Below are 19,669 nucleotides of genomic sequence, written 5' to 3'. Positions count from 1 at the left end.
AAGTACTTTTATTTTTCTCACATCAAGCTCTAGAATATGGAAAACACTTGAGTCAATCTGCTGTTTCTTTTGGGTAGGCAGGGTGGGCTGTGTGGAAATAATTCTATATTGGGAATGGAAAGACAAAGCTTTACCCCAACCTCAGAAATTTATAAACATGATCCTGGACACATGTGGCAACTTTCTGAGGCTCAATTTTTTAAATCTGTAAATGCCTTTCTCCCCGAGTCATTTGAGGAACCAAATGGTGGAAGTAGAAGTTTGTGTAATATCAAACAAGCATAATACAAGTGGAAAAGTGAGAAGGAAACATTAAAGAAGGGTTTCCTAACTCATCTGGGGACAAAAAGTAATAGATTGGTAGTGGCATATGGATTTTGAGGTTTCCCAAGTTTTCCTTGAGAAGTCAGCAAAAGGAGGCAGGTTCTGAGCCTTATTCACAGGCTGTCCTCTTTACCACCACATAAGGTTCATTCAGAAGCCTGATCTTTTCTCCACGGAAGTGAAATTCTGGACAGTAAGAGAAAATGGTTATATGCATGCTTCTTAAGATCTAAGGGGAAGCAATTTTAAAATCCCCCTCCTCTACCCACTCAGCCTATTCATACCAAAAGCTAGATCTTACTCTATTGTTTACACACACACACACACACACACACACACACACACACACACACACAATTGTTCCAAAGGACATTTGCTCTTAGCAGAAGAGCCTTGACAAGTTGTTACCTCATGGAATTATAATAGTTTGTCAATTTCCATTCTGCCTCTTCCTGCATGTAGAACATTTTATATGACTTTTCAATAGATCTGTTTCAAAGCAACGTTTCCCTAACTCAACAAGGAAAGAAAATAGTGGGTCATTATCTCCACTTCGCATTTATAAACTCCCATAAGTATATAAAATGATATGGGAACGAAGGGCAGTAAAATTTCACACAAAATATTCTAATCTGCTTTGGTACTGCTTTAATATAGATAAATAGAGACATTGCCATGCAAATCTTAAAACTGTTTTCCATATGTGCTTTTATGAGCTTTTAGAAATATGAGTTATATTGGAGTCCATTAGAAATTCTTAAGTTGTAATCTATTCTTTTTGGACTTCCAAACTTTTATCTACTGATTATCAGTGAATCAAAACCATAGAAGTAATTAAAAGGTTTGATCTCATTTAAGGAAGTCAAAGATTCAGTTTAGTTATATGAGCCTTGAAATGCCAGCTTTGCAGAATCCTGTCCATGCATGGTTGAACAGCCTAACTTAAGTCAGTGGTTACCAAGGTTAGCAGGTTACGTATTTTCATATGAATTTAACCCCACCTCAGCATTTTCTTGGTACGCCAGATAAAAGGACTGGTCCTTACGGTAACTGAAGGGATATGATCAAAGTACATACATATAAGTGAATATCATAATGTAACCCCTTCACCATACACAATTAAGGTGTGATAATAAAAAGGAGAGAGAAAGAGAGAGAGAGAGAGAGAGAGAGAGAGAGAGAGAGAGAGAGAGAGAGAGAGAGAGAGAGAGAGAGAGAGAGAGAACTAGTTCTTTGAGAGTAAGAGCATCACAGAATTTGGCTAACATGAAAAAATTATTGAAAACAAACTTGCAGTCTCTGCTGCAAAACTTCTTATATGTTTATTGTATAATTATCACCAGATGTTTTAGAGGTTCCAAGAATATGACAGTAACAACAATGTATTCCTTTCAACTTTGATTCTATAAGGAATTCCAAGTAAGCCTTTGAAATAGGGTTATTAAGTTTCACTGTTCTGTCCTTTCTGGAAAATGTTGATTTCAAGACCCACATGGAGAAGTTGAACCTTTTGCAATAAAAGGAAATACTCAGAACTTTGTCCTTTGTTGCTTGGCAACTAAGGGCTATAAATGGATTTTATGATTATAAAGTCTCTGGAATTAATGTGAGCATGCAAAAGTTATAATAAATCTCTGGAGACAAGAGTATTTCCTTGAAAAATATGGATGTAGCTTATATTCATTATTTGTTCAAAAGAAATGAAGTAAACAATTTAGGTTTTTTACGTTTGCAATATAATTAAACTCAATAACTACCACCTATTTAATCACTAATCCTCACTACCCTAAGAAGTAGGTGTTATCTCCATTTTACATATGGAAAAAAAATCCTAAAACTCAGAAGCTAAGTATTTAGCCCAAGATTACACAATTTGAGAAGCAAAAATACCAGGATTCAAAGCCAGATCAGCTTGAAAATTTGTACCCTGAATCAGCATGTCATAGAGATTCCTAGCCAGTATTTTTCTCAGTCTCCAACTTTTAAAGCTGTTGATAGCTTTAACCATATGAAAATTATAATTATTGTCAGATGATATTCTCCTTAGAACAGTAAGGTACCAACTCTCACAGTCCAAAACAGAAAGAAAGAGGGGGAGAGAGAGACTTGATTAAACAGGATCTGTATGTTCCACAGGTTGTGAGGTATTTCCTCACAACCAAATTAGAACACAGCCGAACACCATGTGTCATAGCTAGGAACATAGCCTTTAGAGTCAGACAACTTTCTGTGCAACTCCTATATTTCTGTGCAAACCTGATACACCATTAGGTGTTGCCCTGGGTAATGTACATAACTTCTCTGACTCTGTTTCATTGTTTGTAAATGATGATGACAGTTTTTTCATTGTAGTGTGTATATTAAGAATTATAAGGGCTGAATGTAAGCTCAGTGGTAGAATGCTTGCTTACCATGCATGAGGCCTTGGGTTTTAAAAGAATATAAGAAATAAAAAGAAATTAATAGAGCTAAATGTCTTATTTAACGTCAAGTATTGTCTAAAAGATAGTGGTTTTCTCACACAGGCTGCTTCAGGGAGTTCCTTTATTAAGAGTGAACATTTTTCTTATTATTAATACTACTTCACTGGACAATCATTATACATTAGGCATGATGCCAACAACTTCACATATTTCATCTTACTTAATTCTCACATATCTCCTATGAAGTGAATATTATCCCCATTTATAGACGAGGAAACAGGCAGGCCCAACAATTTGCCAAGGTAGCAAAGTATTTGCCAAATATGCCACAGAATAAGAATATGAAACCATATACAAGTCTATGCTGTAACTGCCTACTCACCCATTACCACATACACAACCTGGATTCAAAAGCTTAAGGGTATGACTTATAAAGATGTCTGGTTTCTAGAACTGATGAGAATAGCCTGCTAGCCAGACATCAGTGGCTCATGCTGTAATCCTAGCTACTCAGGAGGCTGAGATCTGAGGATTGCAGTTTGAAGCCAACTCAAGCAGGAAAGTCTGTGAGCCTCTTCTCTCCAACAAACTATTCAGAAAATGCCGGAGTGTGCTATGGCTCAAGTGGTAGAGCAGTAGCCTTGAGCACAAAGAAGCTCAAAGAAGCTCAGAGACAATGTCCAAACCCTGAGCTCAAGAACCAGGATCAGCAAAACCACTAAAAAATTTGTTTAATTCCTGATAAATGTAGCTTCAGATGTGGAAGATACTGTAATTAGACAATTCCCAAGATTTACCATTTCACTCCTCAGTTTGACCACCAACATCTCCTAATGACTTCCAAGTATTGATCCTGCTTCTCAGCTCAGTTCATGACCCTGTTTGATTTTTAACCTGAACATTTCCCCTTGGACTTTAGTTTCTAACCTTCTCTATCCCAGGTAGCCTCTCTGCCATGTTTTCTACTGAATATCACATCACCTCCATTTCCTACCTACTAATAAAGAATTCCTTTGAAGGAGAAATAGAGGCTCCCTACCAGAGGACCAATCACCACTATGAATAACAGGCCCAAGAGGAATCCACATGAAATTCATTCAGAGGAGCTGAGAATATTCTCTCCAGAGTTGATTCTGACATTAAAATAGCTGTAAAGGAAAGGAGTCCAAGCCAGATTGCATGTACAGTATGGTAAAGGCCTCTGCTTTTCCACAAGAAATATCGGGCAAGAGTCTAATCATTTAACACATTTAAATTTAATACCAGCAATTTTTAGTAGTCTATAAGACACTGAGCCTGCAAAGATGAATACAACAAAGCCAGGATCTCACCTGGAAGTACTCACTGTCTTCTAAAGAGACAGGCATGGAACAGGGACATTAACAACTCCCAATCATCAGTGAAAAGAGTATAACTAACTGTCTTTTCCAGAACTTATTAAGTGAAGAACCATCAAAAAGTGTTCTGGGGAGAAAGCACAGTCAAAACCTCCATATCATAAAAGCAAAGTACATTTAAGAAAGCATGAAAAGCTCAGTTCAATTGATGCTTAGATAACAATAACAGTATTGTTGGTGCTGCTGCTGTTGCTACCAACAAATAGTGGTAATCTAGGTACTCATTTGAGCCTCATACCTGTCAAATCTTTTAACATTTATAATAACCCTGTGGGTATAGTCATATTTCAGTTTTACAAATACAGACCTAAGGCACAAAGAGAGTAAATAACTCAATATTACACAGCTAGCAAAGGGTGGTGTCAAAATTAAAACTCTGAACTCACTTCTCATTGCTAGATTGTGTTCGAGTCTTCAGCCCTCTTCCTCCCCTGGGCTTTGTCACTGTCCTCTCCTATTTACTCTTGGAAACTCTCTCCGATTTACTTACAAGGAATCCTTCTTCCTTATTCTCACCCACTCTTTTTTCCCTTTTTCCTCTTTCAGTCATCTACTCCTGTGTACGTGTGTGTAAAATGCTTCTGCCTCTGGCAGAATCCAGAGAAAAGTGTGTTGAAAAGTGAAGCAGAAGAAAGGATGGAAGAGAATAGGTATTTATGAGAATTGAATGATAAGAGGACAGAAAGAGAAATAGGAGAGTTTTTGGTGGAAGAAATAGAGTTGTAGAGAGAGATTATGAACCTTCTTACTGACCTGTTGATACTTCAATTTCACTATTATCTTTCAAGGAGGTTCTAACTCTCTCTTTCTCTTTGTTTTGACTTCAGTAGCAATTTTGAAGGTTTCCTTTCATGTCAACTATTCCCAGGAACTCTTAAAAGCAGACAGTTGAGGCACAAATAGCCAGTGCATGTTGGCCCACTGTCAGGGAATTCCTCCTATCAGACTCAGTACCAGCTCATACCCTGGAAACACCTCTTCAAGTGTCTCTGGCATAGGATTTTCAGCAATAGTTCCAGGGGACAGAAGAAAAAACCAGCACAAAAGAACTATTCACTTTCCAAGTCCTATCATCTTAAGGAGAAGTCTTCTGTTTTTGTTTTTGTTTTATTCTAGCCAATAAAACTAGTTGGACCCGGAGTTGGTGACTCATGACTATAATCCTAACTACTCAGGGATCAGTATTCGAAGCTAGCCCAAGCAGGAAAGTTCGTAAGACTCTTATCTCCACTTAGCAATCCAAAAAGCTGGAAATGGAGTTGTGGCTCAAGTAGTAGAACACTAGCCTTGAGAAAAACAACTCAAGGACAGCTCCCAGTCCCTAAATTCAAGCCTAGGACAGCACACACACACACACACACACACACACACACACACACACACACACACACACACACACACACACACACACACACACACACACACACACACACACACACACACACACACACACACACACACACACGTAGGAAGATTTTTTTATTTTTATTTGTTGTTGCAATATTGCTTTGATATAAGCATTGACAGATGCTCTTATATCTCAGAATATAAAGAGGAAACAGCAATTTTTATTAGCCTTTAATCTTTAATCTTTTATTAGTCTTTAATTAGTCTTTATTAGTCTTTAAATTACCTTTTCTCATCTCTTAACATCCCTTAACATTTTTTTAGACTCTGTTGAAATATTCTACCCCAGAATGAACTTCCCCTCCAGAGCAACTCCATGCTTTGGCCTTTGCAGGAGAGGAGAGGTAAAAGAAGCAGCCAACAGTCTAGGACAACTGTGTACTTTCTAATCTCTTCTTGATATGGACCTCACTGAACATCTGGTGAAAGATATGGCACCTTTCCTATAACTCCCCATTCATTAATACATATTTCTGCTCAATTTCACATGGCTCTATTCCCCTTACCTCCACCCCTGAAATGTTATCCTGTCAAGAACTTGAGGCATACAGAAACTTGTCTTAGGGGAAAGAGGTAGTAAGAGTTGAACTCAGGACCTTTCACTTGCTAGACACACTGCCATTTGAGCCACAATGAAAGAGTAAATTAGTTAGGACTCAGGCACCCAAGACAGCATTTTGGCCTAGCAAGCCAAAATCAAATGCAAAAGAGACAATGTTTCAAAATATCTTGCCTTTGACCTTCCCTAAACCCTTCTAGTTTCAATAACTTGCTCATGACCCTGAAGAAATTTGCAGAAGGAACTTGATTAGGAAGTTAACAGCCAAACAGAATGTTGTGAGACCATACTAATAAAGTGTTGCCTTCCAAAAATACCTAAGTCTAACAGAGGCAACTAATAAGAGCACAGCTCAGAGTTTAAGAACCCCTACACTCAGAACCCACCAAAATACAGTGTTGAAGATACCCAGAGACAGAAAGAGCCACCTAAAGAAGAGAAACTGGACGACTGACAAAATTCAGGATGGATAGACAGAGCAGTTGCTGCCACAATCTTCAAACTAGATACCTCTCCACTGAACTGGACTTCATTGAATTCCTGAAACCATACCCTGAGGAGACTTAGCAGTACTAGCAGTGCAACTGCAACATGGATAAGCATTGCCTATCACTGAGCTGCAACATCGGCAGGCATTTAAATCACACTTCTAGCCTGACACTTTCTGTCCGTTATTATGGACACAGCGTCTCAGACTTCCCTGCCCATCCAGCTAGATTCCAAACATGATCCTCAGCCTCGTGATAGGATTATAGGAGTGAGTCACCAGCACCCAGCTCACATCATTTTTTTATTGGCTGACTGAATAAATGAAGGAAGGAATCAATGATGAACCAACCTGCAAGCACTAACTATCCAAATTACTCCTAAGCAAGCTATTTAACTTTTTTATTCTCCCAAGTTTCTCAGAAAAAATAAAAACTTGGCCCAGAACTGTTTTGATAGTAAGTGGAGAAAATGACAATTAACAACAACCACAATAACACCTATTTACAGATCTCTCTACCTAAGCCATATTTAATAACCAAATTTTTTAGATGATTTCCACTTTATAAAATTTTTAAAAAGTTACACAAGCTGAACACTGGTGGCTCACACCTGTAATCCTTTCTGAGATCTGAGGATTGTGGTTCAAAGCCAGCCTGGGCAAGAAGCCTATGAGAGTCTCATCTCCAATTAATCCCAGAAAAACCCAGAAGTGGAGCTGTGGCTCAAGTGGTAGAATGCTAGCCTTGAGCAAAAGAAGCAGGGGCAGTGCTCAGGCCCAGAGTTCAAGCCCCAGTACTAGCAAAAAAAAAAAAAAAAATGCAAAGGTTCACTGGTCCCTAGTCTCAGAGGTAGTAAATGACAGAGCCAGAATTCATACTCAGCATGATTGAGAAACTGTATTCCTAGGACTACATATCCAGAGCATAATGCATAATAAATGCTCAATAACGTGCTAATTAGATTGTGGATGAGGTTGGAAATATTTTCTAAAAGAACCCTAATAAGTAGTTTAGTTTTTTAGGCCATCTGGTCTCTGTTGAAGTCACTCAACTATGCCACGATAGCACTAAATGTATTCATATAAACTTCACTAGCCAAAACAGGCTACTGGCCAGATTTGACCTGTACATCATAATTTGTGAACCTTGGTTGCAGATCAGCATGGATAACTAATGCCAAGAGATGTTCACCCTATGTTGCATAAAAAGTTCATTACTAAAGAGGAAATAAGTAGAGTTATGGCTAAAGAAGTACATTACTAAAGAGGAAATAAGTAGAGCCATGGCTAAAGTAGTAGAGTACCACCTTTGAGTAAAAATGCTAAAGGACATCATGCAGGCCTTAAATTCAAACCCCAGTAGTAGCAAACAAAAAAACCCTACATTAAACAGTAAATAATACCCCATTTTAAACATACACAAGCACACAAATAAAACTAGATATGTTAGTGTATACCTGAATTTCCAGCACTCTGGAGGTTGAAGCAGGAGGATTCATGTTCAAGGCCACTCTGGACTATTAGTGAGACCAGTCTTAAAACATAAAACAAGCAAAAAACACACATGGGCATGAGCGTGCACACACACACACACACACACACACACATATTAGTGAGACCAGTCTTAAAACATAAAACAAGCAAAAAACACACATGGGCATGAGCGTGCACACACACACACACACACACATGGGCATGAGCGTGCACACACACACACACACACACACACACACACACACACACACACACACACACACACACACACACACACACACACACACACACACACCCCAAATATCAAACTAAACAAATGACTAGTGATGATTTACTAATGACTACTTGTAATAATTACTGGTAATGGCTACCTTTTCTTCTGGGTTAGCTACATTTTCCATGCCCATATACTAAATGTTTAGTTTCCAAGACACCACAGAGTCTTGCAGAAACTCTAAAGTAAGTCCAATGGTGACAATATCAATAATACCAAAGATGATGGTATGTCTTCTGCAGAGGATTATCTTGATGATTTCATTTCAGGGTTCCAAAGATGGTGATAAACCTGGTGGATTTTAACTGCAGTGTTCAGGTCAGCTTTGAGCTTAGTATAGCACATTTAAAATTATAATTAAATCTCTCTTACCTTGGGATTCCCCAGCATGAAAGAAAGGGGATTTGTTCTGGATGCTTCATGCCAAGATAACATTGTCTCTAACCACTTGCCCACAACAGACAGAAATGTACAAACTGGGCACCAGGTCTCAGGCCCCTAATTCTAGCTATTCAAGAGGCTGAGATCTGAGGATTATGGTTCAAAGCCCTGGCAAGAAAGTGTTTAAGATTTGTATCTCCAAATAATCACCAAAAAGCTGAAAGTGGATCTGTGGCTCAAGTGGTAGAATGCTGGCCTTTAGCAAAAAAGCTCAGGAACAGTGCCCAGACCCTGTGTTCAAATGCTAGGACTGGTACGTGTGCACGCACATGCACACAGAGTACAAATAATCCTAAATCACTTACATGATTTAGCTGGCCCTACTTGTTTTCAGTATGTTCATGTTCCCAGTCTCTTGGAAAGCTTATACTGTTTCCACAGAGGAATAGAAGCTGCTTAACTGATAAACAAAATCCTGCCTCTCTGAAGTAATTTCAGACACACTGGACGTGAGATGGGGGTCTAAAATTCCAGACTGGGCTTTCAATCAAATTTACCCTGGGGGACGTTTAAATGTTCTCTGATACCACATTTTACTTCCCTTTTACAACATAAACTTTATGTTTTTTTCATAGACTTTATAATGCTTACTATAGGTATAAATGCACTTATGTCAATTAGGGAAAGTGATCTGTAATGAGTTAACTTTAAAATTATCTTCTATATATTTCACCTCTACTCTGTTTCCCCACCAACAAATCCATTGTCTGAGAGCACATGGAATATTAGAATCAACAGATGTATAGTGTTTCTACTATCTGGCAATGCTTTGTCTCAGCTTCCATTGTTCTATTCATTGGACCTTCTATGAATGGACAAAGTTTCCTTCTTCCTACATTAAACATGCTAGGTGTCCCAAACCTAGTTACAATTACATTTTGAAGAGTATAATGTTTTGCCTTGTGCATTCATCCATTCATTAAATATTATTAAGACTGCTAGACACTGATGCAGTATAAGCACCTTTCAAGCCACAACTCTGTCCCACTCAACAAATTCACCTCAGTTCCCTTGATGACTTTCATAGACTAATTTTATCTGAGCTGAGCTCTTCTGTCACTGCTTTTCTGCTCCAGAGCCTTCAGCATTTGACCCATTTTCCTGAACATTAGGACCACCATGGCGTTCCTATACAGCTATGGAGAGATAGTTTGCCTCCCTGAATCCCTGGAGAATTACATCTTAAGAAGAAAGACAAAGAAATGTTCAAAGTTTACTTGATAGCAGCTTCCTGGAGAAGCTGTTATACCTCAGAGATCCCAAAAGCTTCCTGGTGATTCCTGCCTTGAACAGCTTTTAGTTCTAAGAACTACTTCCCACATACTTGTACAAGGAGCTGGAATTTTAGTGTGATTGTTCAAAACAAAAATTAACCTTGCCATGAGTTCTGCCAAGACACTTCTTTAATTGAAGATGAAACTGTCAACACAAGTATTCTTTAAAACAAAAGTTCTTATAAGGAAAAATGCATTGTTTAGGGCTTTTCTTCTTTCAAGATTCAAAGGTATTTTACTCATATTATTACAATCCTCTTTTTAAAAAAAATTCAATAAGAAAATCATTTTAACTGTCAAAGTCAATAAAAGGATGAACTGTCCAACTGTTTTTCAACTGGTTTCTTAATATGATTTTGCAAAGGAAAGTCACAATGAAATATGTACCCCACATAAACCCACTGAGCATACAAACTCTAAACTCAATTAGCTCAGAGACTGGAAAGTTTTAGAAAGAGTCTAAGCTTCTCTTGAAACTCTAGGCTGGTTGAAATTCTACGCGGCAGGAATGAAATAGTGAAGAGAGACATTTTCATGAACCACCACAAGATGAAGCGCGTTGCTCAAAATATTGCAGAGGATGCTTGTGGGATGGATCTGCTGTCCCTCGAAAAACTGCAGCAGCTTCCTACTATCTACCCGCACTTGCACCATGCGCTCTGCGTCTTCGTCTCCTCGAGGTGTATCCCGGGCAGGCTTGGAAGGATTTTCAAGATGGTTAAAATGACTTTGCACACAAACGGTATCCGTCTCCACACTCAAGTTCATGCTGCCGTGCCAATTTGCTTCCACCAGCACGTGACTGCTCATGTGTGCCATCTTTTCCACGATGTTCTTCAGGGTCTTCGAGGCAGGCAGACACACGCTCATCTCCGGAGCACGAATGACGGGCTCGGGACACTCTGCCCACCATCGTATGGGAAGCACGCGGACCGGGACATCGTGGACGGCCTTGCGGACGCTGCCGGACACCGACAACAGCTCCACCGACAGCGTGAGGCAGGGGCAGTGCTTGTTGGTCAGCTGGAGCTTCAGCGAGGTGGCTTTCCCCGCGCTCCTCGCCGCGCGGGACCACAGGTCGGCCTTCAGCTCCAAATAGATCTCGCGGAGCTCCTGGGACACGCCCTGCATGTGGAACTGGCCGAAGACGCCCCGCCGCACCTCGCACCACAGCTGCGCCTCGCCGGTGGCCATGGGGCCTGCGGGGCTGAAGCACAGCTTGTCTTCCGACACGCGGAGCACGCAGACCTTCGCCAGCCTCCCCACGGTGACACTCACCTGGATGAACAGCTCAATAAAGTCCTTGCTGGTGATCTTGGCACGAAACCGCATGGTGACACGGTGGCGGTGGCGGCAGCGCTCTCCGAGGAGCCACGCCAAGCACACAGCTCGCCTTTCCGCGCTCCTCAGCGGGCACTTCCGGTCCCCTCAGCCTGCCTTCCTGGGCTGCTTGGTACACACTTCCGGTCCCCTCAGTATGTCTTTCCGGTCCCCACCATGCTTCCCTCTTGCTTTGTTTCCTGCCGCTGGCACGGCCTGCACCTGGCATCATCTGCCTTCAGGTCTGCTTTTGCCTGAAGCCATCCTGTCTGTCAACCCTCAACTCCTCTCCAGAGCTGCCTTACAAAAGGTCTTACAGCTACTTGAGTTACGAAAAGGAGAGCCCTGCACAGACTTCTAAATATTCTATACAGCATGGAGATAAGAGTATCTCTCCCATAACTAGTGCCTTTTAATTTGTGTGGGGTGACGTAAGGTATTTAAGGTAATATACTATATAAGATTAAGATCTATAGATATATAATATACCCTGTATTGCAACAAGCTACAAATTTGTATCAACAGTCATCTCTGAAAACATGAGAGAGAAATAGTATAAGAACCAAACCATTTAACTTTAAGCTCTTCCAGAAAATGCAGATTAACGTTTCAGACCTTCCTCAGGAAGAAATGAGACACATTTATAAAAAATGAATTGGGGGCTGGGAAGGTGGCTCAGTGGTAGAATGCTTGCCTTGCATGAATGAGGCCCTGGGTTCGATTCCTCAGCACCACATAAGCAAAAAGAAAAAAGCCGGAAGTGGCGCTGTGGCTGAAGTGTAGAGCACTAGCCTTTAGCTGAAGAGCTGAGGGACAGTGCCCAGGCCCAGAGTTCAGGCCCCACGACTGGACCCAGAAAAAAAAAATTGAGTTTCTCTTTTTAAAAGCATTAAGATACAATTATGGATTGAAGCTTATTACATACTGTTCATATGACAGTTACATATGAGCTAAAATCAAGCAAACTTGAATGTGGCTAGCATGTGCCAAACATGTCCCAGGTAGGCAATGTTCACTTGGCCAATGTTTCAGGCAGAACTTGAAGGAACATATTATGAGGCACTACTGTGTGTTATATTGTTCCAAGTTTGGGCATCTTGAGCCAAAAACTGAGTAAAACATGCATAGGTAATGAGAGTTTTATGAAGTTTTCTGTAGTAAAGAGTAAAGTGGGAATATACTCCATAGAGTGGAAAGATGCCTGAGTAAGAGAGCTGTAAGGCCCCAAAGGAATAGTGTCTTGGACAATTTAAAAGTGGTATGAGTTGAACCAAACAAATTTATTTCAATAAAGCTATGCTGTTCTTATACTCATGTTCACTTTGCTCAATTTTTGCTCAAGATAGTGAATCTGGGACCACACCTGAGACCAGCAACCAATAACAGATTTTAGGAAATATGACAACTCCCTAAGTCATATGCTCCTGTTTGCCACTACAAAATCTAGACCACAAAACAACAGCAACAACACTGCATAGTACTGATTCCTTCTGATTTTGAATTTTTTTGCTATGACCTTTCATCCTTTAGTGTTTGGTATTGTTCAGTGTTTGATAAATTCCATTCAATTTTTAAACACTGGTTATTTGTCAAGTACTTTTACTAAGCATAGGAAATTTCCTTTATGTGCTGCTGACTGTGCCCTAAAGCACCCTCAGCATGTCTCCTTGCTCCTGGAAAACACCTGGGGAATTATAGTCACATTGTCCCCCACATGCAAGGTTCAGCTGGGGCATAAAGACCACACTGGTGTGGGCTCTCTCAGTGGCACATTTCAAAGGTTGCCTCAGAGATCAAATTCCTGCTAACATTTTCAACACAGCACCATTAGAATATGAGTCCAGCAGAATATGAGCAACTAAAATGCCATTTTAGGCTCTTTAAAAAAAAAAAAAAAAGGAAGTGGCTTAGTGAGTGAGCCTTCCGTACCATATGAACAGAAAAAGCCAGAAGTAGCACTGTGGCTCAAGTGCTATCCTTGAGCAAAAGAAGCTCATGGACTCATGGACAGTGCCCAAGCCCTGAGTTAAAGCGCCAGGACTGGCAAAAAAAAAGGAAGTAAGCCTATGTAGCCATGCCCTAGAGTGCCTTGCCCTTGGGGGAAAATTTATGTACGTATGTATGTATGTATGTATGTATTTATTAAACTTCCAAAGCAAATTATTACTCCATTACACATTTTTTTTGTCTGTCGTGGGGCTTGAACTCTGGGCCTAAGCATTGTTCCTCAGCATTTCAGCGCAAGGCTAGTGCTCTACCACTTGAGCCACAGAGCCATTTCCAGATTTTTGGTGCTTTATTGAGATAAGAGTCTCACAGACTTTCCTGCCCAGGTTGGCTTTGAACGGCGATCCTCAGATTCAGCCTCCTGAGTAGCTAGGATTACAGGTGTGAACCACCAGCGCCCAGCCAGTTACACATTTTTTAAGTGTTTTGTTTTTTTTTTAAATCAGAAAGGCAGGCACAGGGCATAGAAGGAGGTGTTTCTTTGCAATTTTAGGCTGCTTTGTATTTAATTATACTATAAAAATGTTTTAAGTAAAAGTCTCGTGTTTTTCTTATGCCATACTCAATAACTTTAGAGATAAGACAAGTCTGACTTTAAAAAAAAAAAAATTGGAGACTAGAAGGAACAAAACTTTACAGGAATACAATCAATTATTACCAACAAGTATTCTTAACAAATACATGGGCTTCTTAATTACTTATCAACTGAGCTATACTTTTTTAAATGAGCACTCACACCAGCATTTTTGCTACCAACAAAGAACCAAAGTGACACTTCCAGTTTCCTGAGAGTTATCTAGCCATGATAGCCTTTCTTTTGATAGAGTTTAGGTAAATGCTAAAAGGTGAAACCATGATAGTACGCAGTAATATGTCCCAGAAGTAGGAATTTCATGTGGGTCTCTTACCTTCAAAGAACTGCTGCAGGGCTTCATTTTCACCCACCACATCCATGGTTCTTTGTCCCTGTAAAATGTGCTCTTAAAGCAAGGATTATCAAACCTCAGGAAGTAAAGTGCTGTCCTCTGAACTCAAAGCCTATGAATGCTCTTGAAAAATCTTCATCATCTTGGTATTGGAGTGGAATACATTTTCAGCCATCGACATGCCTTCAGATAGATGGTTAAGTTCTCAAATGTGATTCTAAAACCAAAAGTTTATGCAACCCTATTTTTAAAAATTCACGAAGAGGGAAGTTGTAGCAGATCAATCTGTCTTAATGTGGGGAACTGTTTCTACTTTGTCTTTGTTTTAAGGACCTTTGTCCTTGGTGACAAACGTAATTACATAAATGGGTAATAAATGTATAGTCTTATCTCTTATTTGTCCTTTACACCAATCTATTTCTATCTCTACCTTTATCAACTAGATCCATTTAGCCACCATCAAGAAAAGGTAGTTCTTTTTTAACCTAAAAAAGGGACAAATGAATATAATCACTTTTCTAGATAAAAGAGCAGGCAGTTTAAAAAGTCTCTGATAATGAAAAGTTAGTGAAAACTTACCTCAATACATACCTGTTCTGCCTCCTCTAGTTTATTTTCCTTAAAAGTGTAATGAAGCATGAAAAGTCTCTCTTATAAGCAACAAAGACTGCATTATCAATTTAATAATTTTTACAACAGAACATATGGCTCACTAGTTGTTTTCACTTCAAAATATGAAGCTAGGCCCAAATAAATGGGCTTTCATCACTTAGCTGTAATTTATTGAACAACACTAAGAATGCAATTTAAAAAATTAAATGATCCTCCTAGTCACTTTTTTCCCAACCTAATATCTTGAAAAAAAATATGAACCTGCAAAAAATAAGAATAAATATTCATAACTTCATCTAATCATTATAATTTTAATACTCTTGCTTTTTTCCTCTTAAAATATCAACTTTTTGCCATTGTTATGCCAAAGAAATCCAGTATTAATACTATTATCTTACATGTAATTTCCACCATTCTTAAAAAACATCTTTTTTTTTTGGTCTTCTAGCCAAGAATCCAATGAACGTCCATACGCTGCTTTTTCAAATATGGAATGTACCCTTGTTGCTTCAGTTACTGGGATGTTCATAATTTAGACTTTTTAAGAAGTCTAGACCCATTTTCATATAGAATTACCTTCTTCCTGAGTTTGTCTATGGTTTCAATATTAAAAAATGAGCACATTAAGCTCAAAAGCTATGTACCTACGTCCATATAAGATGATGCTAAGTGAAATGAACCCCAAAATATGGACACAAAAGGTCTTTTATTGCTATTGTTTTAAATGTACTATGTGATCTCTTGTTTTCTTTGTATGTTCTTCCCCTTATGGCATATCCCCTGGTGTCTCTGTACTTGATTTTGATACCCTGAATCTTGCATATACATTTGTCTAATCTGGGGAGGGGAAGGGGAATAACAAACGCTGAAACAAGGACACATTTAAACAATGATACCCACAGGACTGTATATTGGAAATGAACTTTACAACTTTAGGCGGGGTGGTGGGAAGAAATGGAGGTGGTGAGGTGCGGTGAACGCCTTCTCGGCCAGCGAGGAAGAACAACCACCACACCAGGAGTCTTCTCAGATCACGCTTTATTGGAGAGCCTTCTTGCTTGTAGGAGAGCTTGAGTGCGAGAGAGCGCGCACAAAAAACATGGCCACTTATATAGGGAATAGGAACACGTGTCGTCTTATCATTGGTCGTCTGCCTTTTACCGTCACCAGGTGCCACGGGATTGGCTGGGGACTCTACGTGGCTCGCGCATGCGCAAAGCCCAGGACCCACCGTCCTGCCAAGCACTGCCTAATATGGAGTTGTTTACCTCAAAGCTGCAAGGGAGTGGGCAGCGTCTAATTGCGGTCGCCCCGGCTCCCCGCAGTGAGGGGATAGGATAGTGGGACAACAACAAGGGAAGGGGTAACAATGATCAACAAGTAATGTACTCATTGTCTTACTCATTTAACTGTAACCCATCTATACAGCATCTTTACAATAAAATTTTTAAAAATTAGCACATTAAAACTGGTACATAAAACTATGTAGTACACTTCCAAATATGAGCTTAAATTTTTTTAAACAAATACATTGATCCTTGAAAATGACCAAACTAAATTTATTTGGGTAGGGGAGGCTTTGAAGCCTCTTTTGAGGGATACACTGGCCCCAGATCCATTAGGACATGCCATTGAGTTGTTTAATGGAATGAATTTTCTGTTTTTTTCAACTTTATGAAGCTGTCTCCTAGCTACAGGAAATAAAAAATAGATGAGAAAATAATGGTTCTTGCCTTCCATAAGCAAAAATAAGCTCAAATCCAGGTATAAGGGAAAACACAGGAACTATCTCAAGGCAGACAGATAAGATCTCAGGAAAATATTCCAGCAAGAATTCAGGAAGGTAAGATTAATTTAATCTGGGAGGATCTGGCAAAGTTCCAAAAAGAACGGGCATCAGACATCTTAGTGAGTATGTCTTTAAAAGTATGAGCAATCGTTTGAAGGGGAATGAACATAGGTATGGAGATGGTGCTTAATCCAGTGAAACAGAATATGGGAAAATGGCTGAAGGAGAAAGTGTAGACACTAAATGTAACTTGATTCCATGAATATTCATCCTAAGTATATCTATTGACAGTTTCTGTTTGGGTGGATGCTGGGCATGGTACAATAACAAGCATGGATTATAATATGTTGCTGGTACTGGTTGGACCAGTTAAGAAGCTATTGGAGGAATCTAGGTAGGCAGTAGCAAAGTCTGAAATAATACAATGTATAATCAAGAACTGCCTACTGACTGTACATGGGTAGGTGCAAAAACCAAAGACAAGTTGAGAGTTTTTGATTTACGCCTTTAGATAAAATAGCAATAAGCCTGAAACCTTTAGCTTCTAGCTAAATGGTTCCATCAAGCATACAGTTAGACTCATAGTTTCAACTCATGCTTTTGGAACCAGGGTACAATGAGTCAATAAACAGAAGTTAACCATGCAAGCAATTTAATAACTTGACAGATGAACCTGGAAGTGGGTATCAAGGACACAACTGAGATGATGGGGCACAACACAAGCCAATGAACACAGGTTCTACTTATAAGTGTCATAACCAGACTCATTCAAGTGTTGTCTTGTAATTCAGGCTTAGTGTTGTCAAAAATAGCCAATTTTACAAGAGAAGTTTGAAATGTAGACTAATTTTAGTCTTTTCTTTTATAAAAGTTGAAAACTCGTTTCATAACAAGATGAAAATCAGAAAACTAAACCAAAACTTCATGTGGAAACAACAGCACACAAGTGAAAACTTAGCTGGGACTGCAGATCTTCAGGATGCTGCTCTGGGGAAGAAACTAACATACAACTACCTGTTGTGTATGTGGAGTCCCTGTGGAGTCCCAAGAAAGCAAGGGGTATTTCACAGGAAGTTGATGGGATGGAAAAATATGCCTGTGTTAGTGTCCAGGACAACCATCTGAGGATATGAAATGTGATCAGTGGGATTTAAGTGGAGATGCTCCCTCTCCATGAATCACAAATGCTACCAATAATTCCTTGACTGTGCTGTTCACATCATTAACATATTTCTTATTCTCTTTACATCTCCATTATGCACACCTTCAGTGGGGATGCATTCTCTTGAATAGTAATCTAGCTCTGGTTTGGGTTTGTTTTGGGACTGACATTTCCTAGAAAACTCTAAGTAAGTGAAAGCTGAGCAGCTGTGGCAGTGTTAAAGTTGGAGGTGGTGACAGGAGTCTTCCTTCCAATGGAGACTGTCGCTGAGATGTCTAACTGTAGAGTCAAGCACTCAAAAATAGTCCTTCCTCTTGAAGCAGGTTGTGTCCTATCTACCTTGTTATGGCAAGTTTATTCTCCTCATTTCTTTTTTTAATATTCATGACCTGTTTCTTAAAGCTGATTTTATAGTTATTTCTCTGTTAACCATCACCATTGGGAAAATATGATCAAAATTTTGTTTTGTTATACTAAGTGTGACAGGAAGCAATGGAAGGGTTCTAATCATGTTGAGTGACATTATGTGACTTGTAAGGCTCACATCTGTAGGCAAACAGAAAGGGTACAAGGACATGAGAAAATCGCTTGTTGCAGGAATCCAAGGGGAAAGTTATAATGTAGCGCAGCGGTAGTAATGGTGGAAATGGGTTAGATGTTTTGAGAGTTGGTGGAATTTGCTAATGCCTATAGGTGACGATGCAATGGAGGATCCAAAAATACCCTTTAAATTCTGCTCAAGCAGAGTTGAGAATTCAACCATGTTAGGTTGTGATGCCCATGTGGAGAGGCTGAATAGGCAAACAGAAAACTCTGGACTTGGAAGGAATGAGATAACTGTTGGAGATGAGAGTGATGAATAATTTTTAGTTTTTAAAGCTACTGACCTAGATGGAATGATCTAAAGGATATTTAGATCTCCAGGCAAAGCTTTGGAGATACTAGTATTTAAAGGCTAAGAGCCAGCAAATGAAAGTAGAGACTTGCACAGGAAACTCCATCTTCCCAGTGATATCTTATGAAGATCTACCTGCCTTCCTCTCCAACTTTCTCTGACTACTCTTCCTACCACCTGTACCTTGTCTTGTCATTTTTTTGGGGGGGGGGGTCCGGTCATGGGGCCTGAACTCTAGGCCTGGGCGCTGTCCCTCAGCTCTTCAGCTCAAGGCTAGCGCTCTACCACTTGAGCCACAGCGCCACTTCCGGCTTTTTTCTTTTTGCTTATGTGGTGCTGAGGAATCGAACCCAGGGTCCCAGGCATGCAAGGCAAGCGCTCTACCACTGAGCCACCTTCCCAGCCCTTGTCTTGTCATTTTTAAAATATGAATATGCAAAGGAACTACACAGGAGGCATAGATAGGCATCACAGTCTGAGGCTGGCCTTGGGCAAAAAGCAGGATACTTCACCTGAAAAATAGCTAAAACAGAAAAAGATTGAAGGCAAGGCTAAAGTGGCAGAGTACCTACCTAGCAATCATGAGATGCTGGGTTCAAATCCCAGCGTTCTAAAATTTAACATTTAAGGTATTTTTGTTTTGTTGTGTAAGAAATCCAATTTTTATACCTATTACATCTATTATTACGTTTCTTCATGAATCTAATTTGTAGCATTATGGAATGACTACACTTAACAGCGCTTTTTTGTGTGTGTGCATGTGTACATGCACATGCACCAGTCCTGGTGCTTAACTTCACAGCCTGGGCACTATCCCAAGCTAGCACTCTATCACATGAGCCACAGATCCATTTCTGGTATGTGTGTATTGGTGGTGG

General features: G+C 39.7%; 2 protein-coding genes across 2 annotated transcripts in view; both read right to left on the bottom strand.

Moving 5' to 3' along the window:
- Positions 1-14,511, bottom strand: part of Myrfl (myelin regulatory factor like) — a 111,673-nt gene extending 97,162 nt beyond the window's left edge. The window contains exon 1 of the mRNA XM_070036765.1: positions 14,316-14,511. Coding sequence (XP_069892866.1) covers positions 14,316-14,361 — 46 coding nt within the window. The 5' untranslated portion in view covers positions 14,362-14,511. The remainder of the gene's footprint in view (positions 1-14,315) is intronic.
- Positions 10,383-11,412, bottom strand: Hus1b (HUS1 checkpoint clamp component B). Its single transcript, XM_070036779.1, has one exon. The coding sequence runs from the start codon at positions 11,410-11,412 to the stop codon at positions 10,576-10,578; it is 837 nt and encodes a 278-aa protein (XP_069892880.1). The 3' UTR covers positions 10,383-10,575.
- Positions 14,512-19,669: the final 5,158 nt, after the last annotated feature.

This window comes from Dipodomys merriami, unplaced genomic scaffold, assembly GCF_024711535.1.
Source record: "Dipodomys merriami isolate MVZ:Mamm:240054 unplaced genomic scaffold, mDipMer1.0.p SCAF_10, whole genome shotgun sequence".
NCBI lineage: Eukaryota > Metazoa > Chordata > Mammalia > Rodentia > Heteromyidae > Dipodomys > Dipodomys merriami.
The sequence above is the reverse complement of the archived record's forward strand: the minus strand, read 5'-3'. Positions and strand labels throughout refer to the sequence as shown.